The sequence below is a fragment of the Saccostrea echinata genome, unplaced genomic scaffold, assembly GCF_033153115.1.
Source record: "Saccostrea echinata isolate AGI-Se365-2 ecotype Australia unplaced genomic scaffold, CSIRO_AGI_Sech_v1 ptg000019l, whole genome shotgun sequence".
Taxonomy (NCBI): Eukaryota; Metazoa; Mollusca; class Bivalvia; order Ostreida; family Ostreidae; genus Saccostrea; species Saccostrea echinata.
In genome coordinates this window covers 1,952,762-1,971,835 of record NW_026889768.1, presented here as the reverse complement: position 1 = coordinate 1,971,835, position 19,074 = coordinate 1,952,762, and the positions used below count along the sequence as shown (strand labels likewise).

Below are 19,074 nucleotides of genomic sequence, written 5' to 3'. Positions count from 1 at the left end.
ACAAGGATAGCATTTTTCCCGTACAATCAGAGTGATTTGTGTGTTTAGAAGTAATACTGTTTTATTGGCACCCTTTGAAGTCTTGGTTGTATATGATTTGAGTCCAAAGAGCAACCGGCAAGTCCGTGAAAGAAATGGCAACGTCTGTTTTAAAGGCAGTGAAGTTTGCACGACTACGGAGTCCAAGCTTCTTAGGTAAGTGTAAGGATATTGATTTTGGACAGTTGGTTGCAATATTTTCAGAACTGAATATGGACACTTTTGTATGACCAAGTTGTTTTGACAAGGGTAAATGACACCCAAGGTTACCTGCAGAAATTAGCATTGAAGAAAAATTCTTAATTTAATTTCATACAGAAAAGTTTATTACAGATAGTTGATAATGGAACCCACAAAGATACAGCTGGATTAAGAGAACTTAAGATACGTGCAGGTCTAATGAGGCACAAGTCTGTCACTTAAAAACTATCTAAGCTTGAACAATCTATATTCAAAAAAGCTTGATTTAGCTAGATGCATGGAAGTCTTTTTCACAATATGTTGATGGTGTGACTGTTGGGGCAAGCACAGTTGTGTATTACCACAGGCCTCTGAATTTCTATCAATAAGTCGTTGTATGATTGATCAGAGTGATATATATACCCCTGCTATATATAAATACAGATGTATTTATATAAAGAGGGGGTATATATATCACTCTGTTTATATATTGAGAGGGTATATATATCACTGTGTATTTATATATAGAGGGGGCACACTCTGATCAATTATATAACAACTTATTGATAGAAATTCAGAGGCCTGTGGTATTACTGGACTGTTCACTTTTAACTTAGATCCACCTCTCCAAATCACACATTTGGAATGGATGACTGGGCTTGCAATTATGATTATAATACCTTTTACATAAAATTAACAAACTTTGCAATTATTTTTTGAATAAACTGTTTAAAAAGCAATCCAAATCAAAGATATTTTCTGCTTTTGAATACTTTTAAGCAAAAGATCAGGGCTCAAAAAAATTGATAGCCCGCTGGTCTGGGGCCAGTTAATTTTTAATCGGTGCTAGTACATTGTAGAGGGCATGTGCCCTTTGGGCAGAGAACAGAGAACCCAGAGAAACCTTAGAGAATGTCCTTAGAGAACTTAAGCTATATTTAGTAAATTTAAATATCCTTAAAATCAAGCCCATGTTGAGCTATTAACATGTCATATACAAACATTTTCTTTTCCAGCACAAAGACATTGGTTGAGTACCTCATCAATTTTACAAAGTAAGATATTTGAAGTTGCGTTTGGAACAAATAATCTGTAGGTGCATGGTGCAGATTCTGAGCAATTTGATCCATATTAGCAATGCTTCTTAGCTTCAGTTGCATATCAGAGAATAACTTAAACTTTTCACAACAAAGGTAGTAGACTTCATATATTAACAAATAACAATTAAGTCTGTGTAATGATAAATTTCACATATTTTACCTCCACTTTTAGTTAAAGTAATTTTGTTGCTAATTCCATAGCAACCATATTTGAGTTTTAAAATATTTGGCTTTTCTTGAACATTAGTAGATATAGGTTTGAATTTCTTCTCTCCTCACTTGTTAATCTTTACAGCTATAAGGAATAAACAATTTTTCTTTGTCATTTATTGAGTAAAGTGAATAAGCATAAGCTTAAACATGCCAACTGCAAATAATTTTTTTTATTCAGAGCATCTCAAATATGAAATCAAAGATGATGTTGCTGTGATCACATTTGATACACCAGGATCAAAGGTAAAATAAAAACATTAATTGTAAATTAGACATTTGGAAGAATAAATTAAAGATCTATGCTTCATAGAAGATAAACTTGTTGAAGATTATTTCAAACATTTGTTTGAAAGGTGAATGCACTGTCAAGAGATGTTCAATCAGAATTTGAAGAATGCTTCAACAAGGCTTCCAAAGATCCCAATGTCCACAGTATGGTCCTCAGGTCAGGGAAGCCTGGGTGTTTCATCGCTGGAGCAGACATTGGGTCAGTCATCTACTATCACAGTGAAAAATCTGATATCTCAGTGACAGAAATTGTAAATTGTGGCTTTAAATTTCTTTAATAATTAAAGGATGCTGGAGGCATGTAAAACTGCAGAGGAAGTAGAGACTCTTGCAAAAAATGGACAGGCTCTGTTCCAGAAAATGGAGGACAGTAAAAAACCAATAGTAGCTGCCATAATGGGTCAGTGCTTAGGAGGGGGACTGGAGGTGAGTTACCATAAAATGTAAGCACTACAAATAAGTCAAATAAAACCACATGTTTTTTTCTTTATTTACTGTTTAAATAAAGATATAAATGTATTCTTACAACACTATGTAAAACACTACGAACAAGATGTTTTTCAAGGAATAGGGAACATACAAATATAGAGCAGTTATCATTTCATTTCATACAATAGAATTATGTTCTTTATTTCATATTTATGATAAGTTTTGAATAAATGAGCAAGGAAAGTTAATGTATAGATATGGTACATCTTTCCCTTCTCCTGTCTGCTCTTTGGGCTTGTTGCTATATTTGATACTCTTTTCAGGTGGCCTTGGCTTGTCAATACAGAATTGCTGTGAAGAACAAAAAGACAGCACTAGCTACACCAGAAGTGATGTTAGGTCTCTTACCAGGAGCAGGGGGAACTCAGCGACTCCCAAAACTGGTCAGTATTTGTCATCACAGGAGAGTTTATATCTAACCTGGTCAGTATTGGTCATCATGGGAGAGTTTATATCTACATGCACATTGGTCAGTATTGGTCATCACAGAAGGGTTTTACATTTTACCTTAACTGATCAGTATTCTGTCCAGTCATTTCAAAAGATTTACACATTAACTGGCCAGTATCATTCCAGCCATCAAAGGAAAGTTCTATTCTAAAACTGATACATTATTCTCTTTTGTCATCTCATGAAAGGTTGATTTCCCACTGTCCAGTGCATATCAGATTTTGTTATGAGTAAATGAATGAAATATCAAAAGATACATGTACATGTAATTCAGTATATTCCCAGACCATTGTAGGTCATTTTTACACTTTAGTACATTTTAATTTGTGTTGGCTAATTTTCCTGGATTTTTAAAAATTAAAATGTACATTTGTGTAGGGAAGTAATTTAATGGGTGAATGCCTTGTTATGAAAGACATACACTTAGGTTATAAATCAGTATTCCATGAGGATGTAATTTCTTGGTTGATGGCATCATCTCAAGCCATGGTCCGGAGTCTGCATATAGCTCTTTCCTACCCGTGGCTGCTTGATCACAAAAATAGTCGTAATCTTGAATATTTACACCTCTATGTTGTGACGTCCTGTTCAGCCAATGACAATTTTTGTTTCCATCGCAATTGAAATCAACAATTGACATCAACAGTATACAAGAAATGTTTCGTATACTGGGATGGGGTATTGAAAGGTTGCATCAAAGTTCATTATCCAACTATGCTTTACTCGCATTGGTCAGTATTTTAATGAGCTACGAAATATTCTTTTCTCATTCAACCACAGCCAGAATGGGAGAGGATCATACATTTTGGCTGTGGTTTGCGACAATGGGTTGATGGGTACCCTTGAAATCTTTGAGTTTGAAGCCAATGATATTTTAGTCTGGTTAGTATTTTCCCTAGGCCATTCAGAATAGTTTTATAACAGAACTTGCCATGAATATGTCTACCATCCCAGGAACGGTTTATCATTAAGAGAGAAAAAAAGCTTTGTAATTTAATGGATATACATGTATGTATTAGTACATTGCTCTTAATTTAACTTCTACTGCAGGTCCCAATGCAAACTGCATTAGATATGGTGCTGACTGGGAAAAACATAAAAGCAGACAAAGCCAAGAAACTGGGACTTGTTGATCACCTGGTGGATCCATTAGGTGTGTAGTGTTTAACTTAGCCATGGGAAGTAAAACAGATTTCTCTGAATTCTGCTTGTTGATATAAGATTAAGATCTTTCTTTATTGAATGTATTATGTTTGCAGGACCAGGCATTGATGACCCAGAAGTCAGGACCCTGGCCTATCTGGAAGAGGTTGCCATTGGAGAAGCCAAGTATATAAATTCAATATCAAATCATTATGAGTGTGTTCTCTATAAGCTTGTTTTACTGTACTGTGGTTTCTGTATGAAGTTATACCATGGTACATCAATATCTATTTCATCCAGAAACCAAAGTACAGTAAAACATGCTTATAGAGAATCAGTTTGTCAAAATAGACATAGAAAAAGATTTGGGAATAGATGCATGTACATTAGGGGTGCAACGATACACTAACCTCACGATACGATACGTATCACGGTATTCAATTCACGATACGATACGTATCACAATACATGACAACTGAGGTTAAAAAGTCTTTCAAGTTTGTCATCATATTTTTTTAAACTTGGCAGGGTTATACAAAATGTTCACATTTTTTAATAATAATCAAAATAACATTTTGTTAACTTGAATTGGATTGTTAGGTAGATCTTTGAGTTGTGACAACATTCTAAACCAATGATAAACATTTACAGGGAACTACGTGGACCTTTTCTAATAATCTTCCTTTTAAATTGGAATGAAAAAGGAAGACATTCATTCTTTTATTCCTTTTATTTACGTAGAAAACCGGTTGTCATATTTCTTGTGTTAATACGTTTTAGTCAACAAGACAGCGAATTTTCATCGAAATACACACGTGATGGAATATCGTGTATTACCAAAGAATACGTTTATAGATCTAAAGGGTTTATCATTTGTCTCAACATCTATGACTTATAATCACATTAAGTCCTTCTCCGTGTTAAATCTGAGGTCTGTAAGATGCTGGAGATGAGTTTAACTGCCATAAACGCGTTATCGGCGACCTCACGTTTTGCACGGAAGCCATTTTGAAATAGTAAAGAAGGAAATAAAACGGACAAAACGGATAATTCTGGACCGATTGAACCGAACCGCGATATCAGTTTAGCGTATCGTGAATTGAACCGTGGAAAAATATACCGCGATATACCGTCAAACGGTTTATCGTTGCACCCTTAATGTACATTGTATTATTAAGCATACAACTGATGTATTGAACCGTAGACCAAATATCAATTTGGATAGTCTCTCAGACAATTTTTATGCCCCGCCATGAATATGGCCAGGGCAAATAGAGTTTGTCATGTCCATCCTTCTGTCCTTCCGTCATGCTTTGCATTTAGTTCAGATCAAAGCTAAGTTTCAAAAAACCCATTCATGATATTTTAATCAAACGTCATATGCTGATACATATTGATGAGAGCTATTCAACTGCATCAACATTTTTTGACCTTGACCTTTCCTTTGACATTGACCCCACCTTTCATAAATTTGTGTTTAGCTCAGTTTTAAAGAAACCATTCAAAAAAGTGTAATCAAACTTCATATGCTGAAACATACTGAAGTTAGCTATTCAACTGCATCAACATTTTTGACCTTGACCTTTCCTTTGACCTTGGCCTCACTTTTCTTAAATTAGTGTTTAGCTCAGTTTTAAAAAAAACCATTCAAGATATTTTTATCAAACTTCATACGCTGGTACATACTGAAGTAAGCTATTTGAATGCATCAACGTTTTTTTGACCTTGATGTTTCCTTTGACCTTGACCTCATTTTTCTTAACTTAGTGTTTAAGTTCAGTTTTAAGTAAACCATTCAAGATATTTTTATCAAACTTAATATGCTGATACATATTAGCTATTTAACTACATCATAAGTTTTTGACCTTGAACTTTCCTGTGACCTTGACATCATATTTCTTAAATTTGCATTTTGCTGATTTTTAAAGAAATCATTTAAGATATTTTTATGTAAGCTTATGCAATTGTACATAATATTGTGAGAAGTTATTATCTTAATCCAAATTTTTAGATTTCAATCTCAATTCTAAAGAAACTATTCAAGATATTCTCATCAAACTTCATGCACTACAGTAATACAAATTTTCATGTTGCATTACCCTCGGCGGGGCATTCATGTCCTATGGACATATTTCTGTTGTTTTTTTTTTAATTTTGTCAAGGATTTGGTGTCAAGAATATTGGATATGGTTGGGAACATGTGTTCTCTGGATACAATGAATAGCATGTAACTGATTCAGTCATTTTGTGTTTCAATTACAGAAGGCTGGCAGTGTCAAAAACTCCAAGAGTTCCAAGAAAGAAAAAGTTCATGGAAAGTAAGAAGCTTGTGTTTGTCTTAGGGCAGGGGTAAGGGGTCGAGTAGAGAGGGAGTTCCCTTTGGGCAGGGGAAAGGGATAGAGTAAAAAGAGGTGTTAAATGCTTTGATTTTCATGAGGAGATGGGTAAGGGCTAGAGTAGAGAGGGAGTTTAAATTAATATATTTTGACTATAGTAAATCAGAACAGGATGGGCAGTAACTAGAGCTGATTATCAAATATCTGGGTAATTCAATTGCTTTGCTGGATTGCAAACATAAATATACAAGTACATGTACATTGTATATATTTATCTGCACTAAAACACTTTGGAAATGACATTTTGATAGATGTGGTTTAATTTTATGTTGTCATTGTAGAAGCCATAGATTTGGTGTTGGCTGTGCCTGCAGGGAGGAATTATTTTTTTGACAAAGCTAAGCAGGCAGTTAATAAGAAAACAAAGGGACTGTACCCCGCCCCTCTAAAAATCATTGATGTTGTGAAAAATGGCATAGAAAATCCAGCTACTGGATATGAAATGGAGGCAAAGGTAGAAAGTTATCTGCTTAAATAATTTGATACCAAGTGTCAAAAGAAATATATTGCTTAAAGTAAATTAGAATACATGTAATTTCATTTGTTACTTCATTGTTATTGAAGATTTAACTTGAGTGGACAATTTTTTTTAACATTCTGATATGATTTGTTAATTACAGAATATTATTATTATAAAGATTGTTGTTAGGACTTTGTGCAGTTGTAATAGCAGTGAGAATTGTTAAGGTTACACTGTATTTACTGTAGGCATTTGGGGAGCTGGCAATGACTAGTGAATCCAAAGCTCTGATTGGTCTATATTATGGAACAACAGCCTGTAAAAAGAACAAGTTTGGTGCACCGAGTCGTCCCTCGCAGTAAGTCAAGAATTATTAAGAAGTCAAATACAATTACTTTATAGACATAGTATTTCTTCAATATACATGTAAGTGATAAATCTTTTAAATTTGAAAGTGTCTATAAACTCTGTTATGTCACAAGTTGTTTTTTTTTCAAGTAATACTAGTGGGTTATGTCTGAGTCATATTTATATTTTTGATGACTTTTGAAAATACAAGGAATATTATGTTTTGGTGGTTTATGGGTTATATATGTATATACATTGGAGCTTTAATATTGCATTGTTTGTCATGTGCTCCACTGTATATGTATCTTAAATATGTACTTATACCCTCCTCTGATAACTTATAACCCCCCACCCCAAATCTAGAAAATTACATGTATGTATACTCCTCTCTTGTTATCTTATTTTTACTGAGATTTTAAAATATTAATCTTGTGATGGACATGAAAACTTTCTATGTGAAATTATGAATGTCTTGATTTGTAGATCAATTGGAATCCTTGGGGCAGGTCTGATGGGAGCCGGCATTGCTCATGTCTCAATAGATAAGAATATGCATGTCTATTTGAAGGACATGTCTCTGTCTGGACTGGCTAGGGGCCAAGAACAAATCTACAAAGGTTTGCAGACTGACGTCAAGAAAAAGAAGATGACTAGGTGAGTTATAGTGTCTCATTAAATCTCTCAGGAATTTAGTTTTCCAGAAGCATATCAAAGAATATAATACTTAAAGTACCTTGTAGAAAAAGGAAAATGAAATTCAGTATGCAACATGTCAAATTTTAGAGAGCATTTACAGAGTGGATGTGATTATCTTTCAGTTTTGAGAGAGACTTGTTTTATTCTAACCTGGATGCCACATTAACTTACGATGACTTCCATAAATGTGATATGGTCATTGAGGCTGTGTTTGAGGATCTGAATATCAAACATCATGTCATCAAGGAGGTGGAACAGGTGAGTATAAAACCTAAATAATTATCTGGGAGTCAGAAACTGAATATCAAACATCATGTCATCAAAGAGGTGGAACAGATGAGTGTAAAACCTAAATAATTACCTAGAAGTCAGAGTCTGAATATCAAACATCATGTCATCAAGGAAGTGGAACAGGTGTGTATAAAACCTAAATAATTACCTAGAAGTCAGAATCTGAATACATGTATCAAGCATCATGTCATCAAGGAGGTGGAACAGGTGAGTATAAAACCTAAATAATTATCTAGGAGTCAGAATCTGAATATCAAGCATCATGTCATCAAAGAGGTGGAACAGATGAGTGTAAAACCTAAATAATTACCTAGAAGTCAGAGTCTGAATATCAAACATCATGTCATCAAGGAAGTGGAACAGGTGTGTATAAAACCTAAATAATTACCTAGAAGTCAGAATCTGAATACATGTATCAAGCATCATGTCATCAAGGAGGTGGAACAGGTGAGTATAAAACCTAAATAATTACCTAGAAGTCAGAATCTGAATACATGTATCAAGCATCATGTCATCAAGGAGGGGGAACAGGTGAGTGTAAAACCTAAATAATTACCTAGAAGTCGGAATCTGAATATCAAACATCATGTCATCAAGGAGGTGGAACAGGTGGGTGTAAAACCTAAATAATTACTTAGAAGTCAGAATCTGAATATCAAGCATCATGTCATCAAGGAGGTGAAACAGGTGGGTGTAAAATCAAAATAATTACCTAGGAGTCAGAATCAGAATATCAAGCGTCATTTCATCAAGGAGGTGGAACAGGTGAGTATAAAACCTAAATAATTACCTAGAAGTCAGAATCTGAATACATGTATCAAGCATCATGTCATCAAGGAGGTGGAACAGGTGAGTATAAAACCTAAATAATTACCTAGAAGTCAGAATCTGAATACATGTATCAAGCATCATGTCATCAAGGAGGGGGAACAGGTGAGTGTAAAACCTAAATAATTACCTAGAAGTCGGAATCTGAATATCAAACATCATGTCATCAAGGAGGTGGAACAGGTGGGTGTAAAACCTAAATAATTACTTAGAAGTCAGAATCTGAATATCAAGCATCATGTCATCAAGGAGGTGAAACAGGTGGGTGTAAAATCAAAATAATTACCTAGGAGTCAGAATCAGAATATCAAGCGTCATTTCATCAAGGAGGTGGAACAGGTGAGTGTAAAACCTAAATAATTTATTTCATGTACATGTATTTGACCTTAGTCTTAAAAATTATGATTTTACAAGAGTATGTATTTCAAAAATGATGGTAATACCTAATACCAAACCTTTCTTTTTTAGTGTATCCCGGAACACTGTGTTTTTGCCTCTAACACATCAGCTTTACCTATAGCTCAGATTGCAAAGGCCAGTCTTCGACCAGAGAAGGTTATAAAAGATTATATCAAATTACCGAACCTGTTGATTTTGCATAGATTTAATGACATCTCAATGATACATATATCTCTTCCACTGATAACTGTAGGTCATTGGAATGCACTACTTTTCACCTGTAGAGAAAATGCAACTCTTGGAAATTATCACCACACCAGAGACCTCAAAAGATACTGTTGGTAAGCTAACGTGAAAAATTCAATTGTATAAAAACAGTAACACCAAAAAAGAATTAATATTTTGAATAGATCTTAATATTTCTAATGGATGGTGTTAACTGCTGCTATGGAGATTGTAAATCATTGTGAGGTTGATTTTTTAAAAGTTATGTAGGTCATTTAGAACAAAAAAAATTGTCAAGGAAATTTTTCAATGGAGATTTTTTACGGTAACACATGTGTATGGTATTCTTGAAAGTTGTTTTCTTATTTAGCACTTAGAAGTAGAAAGATATTTTTATTTTTAAGCCACCGCTGTTGATGTGGGGCTCCGTCAGGGGAAATTGGTCATCATTGTTGGTGATGGTCCAGGCTTCTACACGACCAGAATCCTGGCTCCTATGTTGGCTGAGGCTGTTCGACTCCTACAGGTGAGTAGAGTGTGATGTCTGGGTACACAATTGTGTTAGAAAATGAAATGTATTGTAATTTAAGAAAATAAAATAAAGTACCAAATTTTTATCTCTTAGCTTGCTCCATTAGTAAACTTATTTATAACATACATATACATGTGCATGTACATTTACAATTACTTCAAACTGTTGTAATCCTGAACCAAGCACTTTCTGAGTGCAGACTTTCTGTTTATGAATATTAGGCATTATGAAATAGTTTCTTGTACATGTATTGATATGAAAAGCTATGAAGAATGAGTTACATGAGACAAGTAAATTGTTCAAGTAAACATAGGACAAACACACCTTACAAAGAGAGGTAGAGTGTACTTTAAGATTGTCTGTACCTGTATGATTATTTCTGTAGGAGGGTGTCAGCCCACAGAAATAGAGTATACTTTAAGATTGTCTGTACCTGTATGATTATTTCTGTAGGAGGGTGTTAGCCCACAGCAGCTGGACAAGGTAACCACAGGCTTTGGTTGGCCAGTAGGAATGGCAACACTGGCCGATGAAGTGGGCATTGATGTGGCAGCTCATGTGGCCGAGGATCTTGGGAAGGCTTTCGGCAGTCGCTTTGGAGGAGGTGATCCTGCCGTCCTGAAAGAAATGGTAGCAGCTGGGTGTTTAGGTCTGTGTTGATTGTTTTTAGTGGAGAAATGAGTATTATGTTATGATATTATGTTATACTTCTTGTTCATTTAGAGCATTCTTCATTTAATTGACATGATATACATGTATATATGTTTTAAGCCCTTTATTCAAAAAGTTTCTCAGTACACAAATTACAAGTACAAATAAGTATGAGACTGGTACTGATAGGGAAAGACTAAATATTTGTGTATTGAAACTGATAGATACACAGGCATTTCTACTCGTTTACAGGTAGGAAATCAGGCAAAGGATGTTTTGTGTATGATCCAAGTAAAGGCAAAAAGAAGGGAAAAACAGAAAACATGGAGGCCCTAGCAATTCTTAACAGACACCGACTAGCTCCGACAGAGGCGTAAGTTGGGGAGAATTTATGGATTACTTACTTACTTATCCTCTTCCTGACCAGAGGATGCTGTTCAACAAATGATACCACCTAAGACAGTCACTGACAGAGTTTATGGATATTTTTAATTTTATAAACTTGAACCATATTAAGATATTTTATTTTTATTTACATACAATTACAGAAAGTTTGCTATAAAATTCAACTTGATAAATTGCAGATGGAAAATGTAGGTTTTATGGTAATATCACCCTTTCAGTCTTTAATTTAGTTGGTATGTTGTATTTTTACAGAAATTCAACAGAGGACTACCAATACAGACTGTTCTCACGATTTGTCAATGAAGCTGTGATGTGTCTACAGGAGGGAATTCTCACAACACCCGTAAGTTTAACTACACCAGGAGTAGCACTGTCATTAATCATAATTGATAAGAAAGTCTGATGATGAACTTTTAACACTGTCTAACTTGCCCATTATCACTAAAAAGTAACAGTAATTTTATTGAAGGAACTCTTCTTTATTTTCTGAAAATTTACATTTTATCACATTTATTAATATAGTCTTGTGTGAAAGCATTTGTACATACATTGTAAATAGGTTCAGCATATTTTGAGGGGATAATAATTTTATCTTGCAACTCTTAATGTGACTTTAGTCTATATGCTAGCATTGTGAATTCTCAGATTTACATTGTGTAGTATGTATTCTTTAGATAAATTGGGACCAGCTTGGGACATGTATTACTTTTTACATGTAGCTGGATATTTTTGCAGGGATATAATTTTGGTCGATTTTGATGATTTTTAAAGATTCACCAAAATAAAAATCATGAATTCAGGTTCTATATGTGTATACATTTGAACTTGCTCTAGGTGTTGCTTGAGATGTGTATTTGGTTTCATAGGAAAAATGCACGCCTTTGTAATGTTAGATGAAATCATTGTTACCTTCATACTTAAGAACATATTTTTTGCCACAGCTCGTAGCAGATATTATATTCACAATAAAAAATGCATCCCAAATAAATGGAATAGGATTCACCAAAATCAAACTTGCAACTCCCCCCCCCCCCCCCCCTCCCCCAAAGAAAACGGCTGTACGGTATAATCTACAATACATTGTCCTTCAAAAATGTTTATTTGAAAGTAGATTAATTCTTTAGCACTCAAAGCATTATTATTTTTAGGTGGAGGGTGATATTGGAGCTGTATTTGGACTTGGATTCCCACCATTTTTTGGAGGTAGGCATCATAAAATCGCAACCCTACGTTGTGTTTTTTTCCTGCTTAGATTTTAATGTTTCTTAATAAGTAAATTGTCTTATAAGAAGCATTGATAAAATTGTTTGCCATTTACCATTATGTCATTGGTCTGTTAATTATTCCTAGGTCCATTCCGCTATGTTGACCTTCATGGCGCCGGACAATTAGTGGACAGAATGAGGCGGTATGAACAACTCTATGGAGAACAATTCACGCCGTGCCAGTTATTACTTGACCATGCTAAAGACTCTTCTAAGAAATTTCACCAGTCCAAGTGACCTCTAGATCTAGCATAATCAGACTTGAACAAGTGATGTCATGTGACATATCATGTCATGTGACATGTCATGTGACATGAATCAGGTCATCTATTGACATAGACATTGTGATATCTGTTCTCATTGAATTCTCATTACCTGTTTGATTGTTGGGAAAACTTCATATTATTTTGCATTATGACTGATCATATATTTATGAATAAAATTATTTATAAACATTAAAAGATTCTTCATTTTCTTTCCTAAGCTCACCTCAGCAGAGTGCGCTGGGAGGGTTGTGCAGTACTCTGGTATTTTCATGGTATCAGTCAGGATCCAAGAATATATACAATTTTGGGGGGGAAGCAAACTTGTCTGAATGAAGCATCATTTGATGCATAGTACTAGGGCTAGGTTCCAGATTGTAGTGGCTATATAGCTCTATGCACCTAGAGCTACAATCTTGATTGACATACTAGCCTGTCTTTGTTGTGATTGATGCAAGAATTACTTTTAGTGAATTCTATTTCAGTTTGTGTGTCATATGATATATGCATCCTATGTCCAAATTTTTGATTGTGTGAGTATTGTGATTTTTGTGCTATTTCATTTTTAAACTGTGACCCATATGCATGTATAAAAATATTTGATATAAATAATTCACTTATAGGGAAAGGGTGTATTAAGTTTTTAAAACTTTTGCCAGATCCCAGTTGTAAAAGACAATAAAATATGAGGAACATTTTTCATGAAGAAATATGTCCTGGTACCCTATTTTGAAAATGAACAAGATAATTACTCGGACCTTCATAGGACACAACTTTCTCAAAGTCCAAAAAACATTTTAGAGCTTCCTCAAGCATATTTATCCCAGTCTTTTTATTCTTAATGAAATTTGAAATTCGACTTTTAAATATTCTAAATGCACATCTGACCAAAAAAAAAAAAAAAAAAAAAACACATACAAATAATCCGGACCCAGCTACGATATTGGTTTCGAATCCTAGATATATATCACATGGATCACATGATATTTTAATCACATGACTCAAAGATGGCAGCATCCAACTTGAAATGGTTTGTGTTCCTTTTTGCGTTTTCCTTCATCGGTGAGTAAATAATCCTGAAGGAGAAAGATATTTGTTTAAATACATGTGTGTAATTAAGTGAAATATTTTCTTAAAAAAATTACCATATATGTCAGTTCATTGGATATACATGAAGTTGACATCTCGCTTTTTAAAAACATGCATACCTGCATGTACAGCCCTCTCTTTAGTTTGAAACTCTGACAGAGCTGAAGGGGTTAATAAATACACACTCATGTAAGGTACTTAAGAGATAGTGCAAGTCAGCAATACGATAACCGAACTTAACAGGTTATCAGGGACCTATTTATACTAGACTAGTATAGTTATTATGTAGGTCCCTGAGGTTATAAATTAATGTTCTTTAAAAATTATTTGATCATGATGATGTCTTTCCATGCCATTTCAAGAGAGACTGTCCAGTGTCCTGGCATACTAGTATTAGAACAGCTGAATAATGTCAAAATGTGTATACCTGGGAACGACTTTACTTTACCGGTCCCCAGAAAAACGCGCTAAAATATAGTGTCGCTGTAGGCAAATTCAATATATATGAGATCGCGTGAGCGATTGGAAAAAAAAAAAGTAGGAGGTTTAAAGCCTTTTTGTCCCCAAAATCGAATTCTACGGTTAAAAGTTTAGTTTAAAACTTCGTTTTTAACTTCGTTCTCTGAAGAAAGTAATAAATATTGTTTATTCATTGAAAAGGAGACAAAAAATAATTGTTAACGAATTAAGCGCGTGCGGCGCATGCTTAGTGCCGTTTCTTTTGTACTAAGCCATTTTTTTCATGTAAACAAACCAACGAGATGTCGTTGAAGCTGAATTAAGATATTACAAAAAATACAGAAGCATCTGAATTTCCTAATTAATCTAAAAAAAAAAAACAAGACACTAACCCTAATCTCTCGGATGGTATGCGAGGACTAACACAAATCTCCCGGGCGGATGCTAGACTAACCCATGTGCGAGGACTAACCCTAATCTCTCGGATGAATGCGAGACTAACCCTAATCAGTCGAAAACTTGTGCAAGGACTAACCCTAATCTTTCAGGTGGGTGCAAGACTAACCCTAACTAGTCGAAAAATGTGCAAAACTAACCCTTATCAGTTGAGTGACATAAATCTTACGTCATAGTGCAATGAGCACGTGGATCTTGTGGATCTGGGGACCGGTAAAGTAAAGTCTACCCTATACCTGTATGTCCCAAATTTACTGAATACAAAATCACGTTATGATTATTTATATTTGATTTTGCATAGAACCAGGAGTACTTCACATATGCAATATTGTATTGTCTCAATTACTTGAATAAGCCACGAACTCTAAATTTATCTAAAAGGAATCAAAACATCATTCTATTATATATTTATATAGATATTAAGCCATGACCTACCGGTACATTTTTGTAGTCTGAAATCGTAATGTATGTCTTGTGAAGTAAAGGTGAAAACAAGCAAATTTCCTCAATGTGATATTTAGATAGCCTCAAATTGAAAAATTTCCTTGTAATAGATATATAAATCAGGGAAAATGCATAATGCAAGATAAAATTGTGGGTATTATACTCTGTGATTTGAAAAATTATCTGAAGGTCTTGTGAGGGTATTTTAGTTAATGTAGTAATTTATGTTAAGGCTCATGTCTGGCAGTGGACAGTGTTCGACTAATGATTCTCGGGGACTGGGGAGGTCTTCCAACTCCCCCCTACCACACTGCCATAGAAATGGGTGTGGCCAAACAAATGTCTGTTGTGGCTAAAAAGTATGGTCCAGAAGCTATCCTGGCTCTGGGGGACAATTTCTATTACGATGGAATAAAAGATTCAAATGACAAAAGATTTGAGGTAATAAAATTATTTTCACTTTCAACTTTATTCTTAAAATAATGAGTCAAAAATAGGAAAAGTTACTAAAATAATTTCAGAGCTTTATTTATGGGTTGACAAGTGGTATATTAGGTACCATTAAGTCTTTGGACGATACACAGCAGTAAGACATATTACCTATCAATTATAAAATATGCATATCTTCTATCAATGTACTACATTGTATTAGTCTTGAAGAGTTATCCTTTTGTTTTTATACTGTAGATTGGCAAATAATCACGATGGTTTTAATTTCACTATGTTCGCGATTCATCATTTTTCCGCAAAATTAAACCCATCGTGAATGCTACATTAGTTTTTAAAAACGTTTAAATGCTTATATGAAATCTAAATTCATTTCTTGCAGCGTTAAATTAAAACCATTGCAATTGGTACTTTTTGAGAAATCGTGAAATTTTAACACAGTGGAATTAAAACGACTTACAGTATTTAACTGTGTATTGTTGTAGGAGACTTTTGAGAAAGTATTTGCTGCTCAGCCAGGACTGGACTCCATCCCCTGGAATTTAGTGGCAGGTAACCATGACCACAATGGAAATGTATCTGGGCAGATTGAATACTCCAAGCGTTCCAAAGTCTGGTAACAGAACTTAAAAAGATTTATGCTCTAAGATCTTTCTGTATGAAAGTTGAATTTTTGTGAAATACTGTATATGTACTTTTTTTCCATGGGGTCATAATTACACAGAATCACAATTTCTGTTCAATCAGCAGGTAGAAAATTATTTTTTGGACTGCCATAGTATCCCTTACATGCACTTAAAGTACACTTTCACAAATTTACGTGGAAAAATTTTTGACCGCATACATCACGTAAATCAATCCCATGTGAAAAAAAGTATGTCTACGGTAGACTTAACTGATTATAAAAATATTTAGAAGGATAAATTCCCATTAATTGTTATGAACTTAAGGATAATGTAGGTTCTCTTAATTCAGAGGCTGAGATAAGTTTCTGAAAATTAGATTTATTTTTGTCATTGGAAAGGTTAGTGAGAGTAAGTGTCACATGTTACCACAAACAAATGATCATTTAATTACAACAGGCGATTTCCAAACTACTACTATCCTTTGACCTACAACATCCCAGGAGGGGGTGTGGTCCAGATTCTGATGATTGACACTGTGTTACTGTGTGGGAACACTGGCGACGATTTCCTACATGACCAGCCACATGGACCTGTTGACCTTGGGGCAGCAGATGACCAGCTGGCCTGGATCACACAGAACCTGAAAAGTAGCAGGCAAGTGTACTGTTTGTCTGTCTGACAGTTACTCAGGCGTGTTACTAATGCATCAAGGAAATGTTTATGTGCAACAGTACATATACATGTACAACTAGGATCTATGTTTTAGCTACGGTATATTGTATGATTATACTGTAAACCAACTGCTGTTTGCTACAAATGTACTGTAATTGACAATCTGAAATCACCATTTGTGACTTTTTTTATTGTCACAACTAATGAATGAAACATTCTTCTTAGGGTCTGATGACAAGTTCCTCAAAATCATTTTTGTAATAATTTTGTAATATATTATACCAAAATTATTTACTATCATTATTACCATGTGATTTTTTATGAAAATGCATCTATTCAAAGAAATATTCCTGGTAAAGTTCCTCAATTCTTAGTGAGGAAACTTGGTAAAGAAGCAATACTTCAATCAAAAATTCTTGAGAAGAGTAAGAGATAACATTGAGGAAGTCATGTCATCAGGCTTTAAATAAACAATACACAAGAGAAATGACTTCCAACAACAGATATTTGTGAGTAATTAAAGGTAGTTAAACTTGCAGATATTTTTAAAAAATAAATAAATATTGATTTACAGTACTTTCTGTACATTGGCTTTTTTATTTATTTATGTATTTTTTTCTGTCTGCAACCTTTTTCTACTAATTTTAAGGAAAACTTGGGAATCTGTTGATCTGGTTGTCACAAAATTTTATATGTATACTGAGTATGTATCATATTCCTGACAGCTATTTTAATATGATCTCAAGTAGTGGCAGTGTGTTTATAAATGTGTGGGTTTTTTTCAGTGCTGACTATCTGTTTGTGGCTGGACATTTTCCTGTGTACTCCATTGCTGAGCATGGCCCCACCCAGTGTCTAATTGACAAACTGTTACCCCTTCTTCAGCAATACCAGGCAGTGTATTTGTCTGGTCATGATCACAATCTGCAGGTAACTACAGTGACATAGCCTAGTCATTAGTATTATATTTATTTCCCAAAGAGTAGGTTCACTTTAAGCATAAAATGGCCCTATCTATTTACCAGTTAATCAGTTTTCATCTAATATTAAATTTAAATATTATTTTAAAGAAGAGACTTTATAGTCTTTCTTTACATATAAAGACAAAGTGCACCCCCTTGATTCCAAAAATACAGTAACTATTTTATCCATAAATACTTGATTAATTGTACTTTTCGGATCAGAGATTGTGCTGTATTCAAATAGTAGTTTTGAAAAACAGCTTGAAATACATGTATTGGAGATTTTGGTAGACAATTGCAGGAAATGGGAATGATAACCCAATTCATAGTGTCATAATACATCAACTAGTGGCCATGACCAAATTATGTCATTTAAATATAGATAGGTTGTCACCATGTTTCCAAACTATATCGGAAGAGCTGTCAACTAAAAGTGATTTTTACAGGGCCAAAAAGGCCCTTATAGTGAACCTTGTTCTTTGAAGAGAGTTTAGGATTATGGGAAAACAAGATTTCCATTGTTCCTTGCAAATTTTTAAGTCTTTCTGTTGCTCATAGTAATACATTGCAGAGGAAATTGCTTCTTTATTACAAGACTCCTGTGTAATTACAAAACAAATTTCCTGTTTTATCATTACAGTTTATTACACGATTTACAAATGTTGGTGTAGACCAAAGTTATTTTTTCCAGCATCTACAAGTCTCAAGGCCTGGCCTGACTATGAACTTCTTTGTGATTGGAGCAGCCAACTTTGCTGATAATAGCAACGCTCATGCAAAAGATGTCCCTGCAGGGTCGTCCAAGTTCTTCTGGGCCAAGATGTTGGATCTGGGAGGGTTTGCTTACATGGAAATCACAAAACAGAATGCTACTTTCACTTTCATCGATGGTGTTGGGAAAAATCTGTACCAAAAGTTGTTGTTACCTCGCAGGATCCCCATCAACTAGTTATACTACTGTTTAGTTGGGGGGGGGGGGGGGGGGACTAAGTCAAGATGAATGATAGCATTATTTTTCATGAAATGCTGGTGATTTATTCCACTTTGTAGATGTGCCAAAATTCATTTCATATGTACAGTATAACTCAGATATAAGGAAGTTACAGGGACCTCAAATTTTGCTTCCTTTTAACCTAGATTCTTTATATCTGTGTAAGGAACATAGTGAAAAGTATTATACAGGATTCATAAAAAATTCCTTCTAACCGAGATTTTCTTGTAAGTGAGTTCCTTATAAGTGAGTTTTACTGTACTTACA

General features: G+C 34.4%; 2 protein-coding genes across 2 annotated transcripts; both read left to right on the top strand.

Moving 5' to 3' along the window:
- The first annotated feature begins 59 nt into the window (after positions 1-59).
- LOC133189553 (trifunctional enzyme subunit alpha, mitochondrial-like) lies at positions 60-12,859 on the top strand. The gene is made up of 21 exons (XM_061324915.1): positions 60-195; positions 1,236-1,274; positions 1,711-1,775; positions 1,886-2,019; positions 2,108-2,246; positions 2,573-2,692; positions 3,810-3,912; positions 4,019-4,088; positions 6,165-6,220; positions 6,580-6,752; positions 7,007-7,116; positions 7,590-7,760; positions 7,925-8,060; positions 9,390-9,476; positions 9,574-9,661; positions 9,950-10,071; positions 10,531-10,726; positions 10,981-11,101; positions 11,386-11,476; positions 12,282-12,336; positions 12,484-12,859. The coding sequence occupies exons 1-21, from the start codon at positions 135-137 to the stop codon at positions 12,633-12,635; spliced, it is 2,289 nt and encodes a 762-aa protein (XP_061180899.1). The 5' UTR covers positions 60-134; the 3' UTR covers positions 12,636-12,859.
- A 787-nt stretch (positions 12,860-13,646) lies between these two features.
- On the top strand, positions 13,647-18,788 carry LOC133189552 (tartrate-resistant acid phosphatase type 5-like). Its single transcript, XM_061324914.1, has 6 exons — positions 13,647-13,723; positions 15,342-15,550; positions 16,042-16,172; positions 16,639-16,836; positions 17,640-17,784; positions 18,508-18,788. Exons 1-6 carry the CDS (start codon positions 13,669-13,671, stop codon positions 18,763-18,765), a joined length of 996 nt encoding a protein of 331 aa, XP_061180898.1. The 5' UTR covers positions 13,647-13,668; the 3' UTR covers positions 18,766-18,788.
- The last annotated feature ends 286 nt before the right edge of the window (positions 18,789-19,074 follow it).

Bases quoted from the DNA above. Each gene is read 5' to 3' on its own strand.
- LOC133189553 (XM_061324915.1), top strand. From the start codon at position 135: ATGGCAACGTCTGTTTTAAAGGCAGTGAAGTTTGCACGACTACGGAGT. The intron at 2,247-2,572 runs GTGAGTTACCAT...TACTCTTTTCAG, and splicing joins GCTTAGGAGGGGGACTGGAG to GTGGCCTTGGCTTGTCAATA. The intron at 10,072-10,530 runs GTGAGTAGAGTG...TTATTTCTGTAG, and splicing joins AGGCTGTTCGACTCCTACAG to GAGGGTGTTAGCCCACAGCA.
- LOC133189552 (XM_061324914.1), top strand. From the start codon at position 13,669: ATGGCAGCATCCAACTTGAAATGGTTTGTGTTCCTTTTTGCGTTTTCC. The intron at 15,551-16,041 runs GTAATAAAATTA...GTATTGTTGTAG, and splicing joins CAAATGACAAAAGATTTGAG to GAGACTTTTGAGAAAGTATT. The intron at 17,785-18,507 runs GTAACTACAGTG...TATTTTTTCCAG, and splicing joins GTCATGATCACAATCTGCAG to CATCTACAAGTCTCAAGGCC.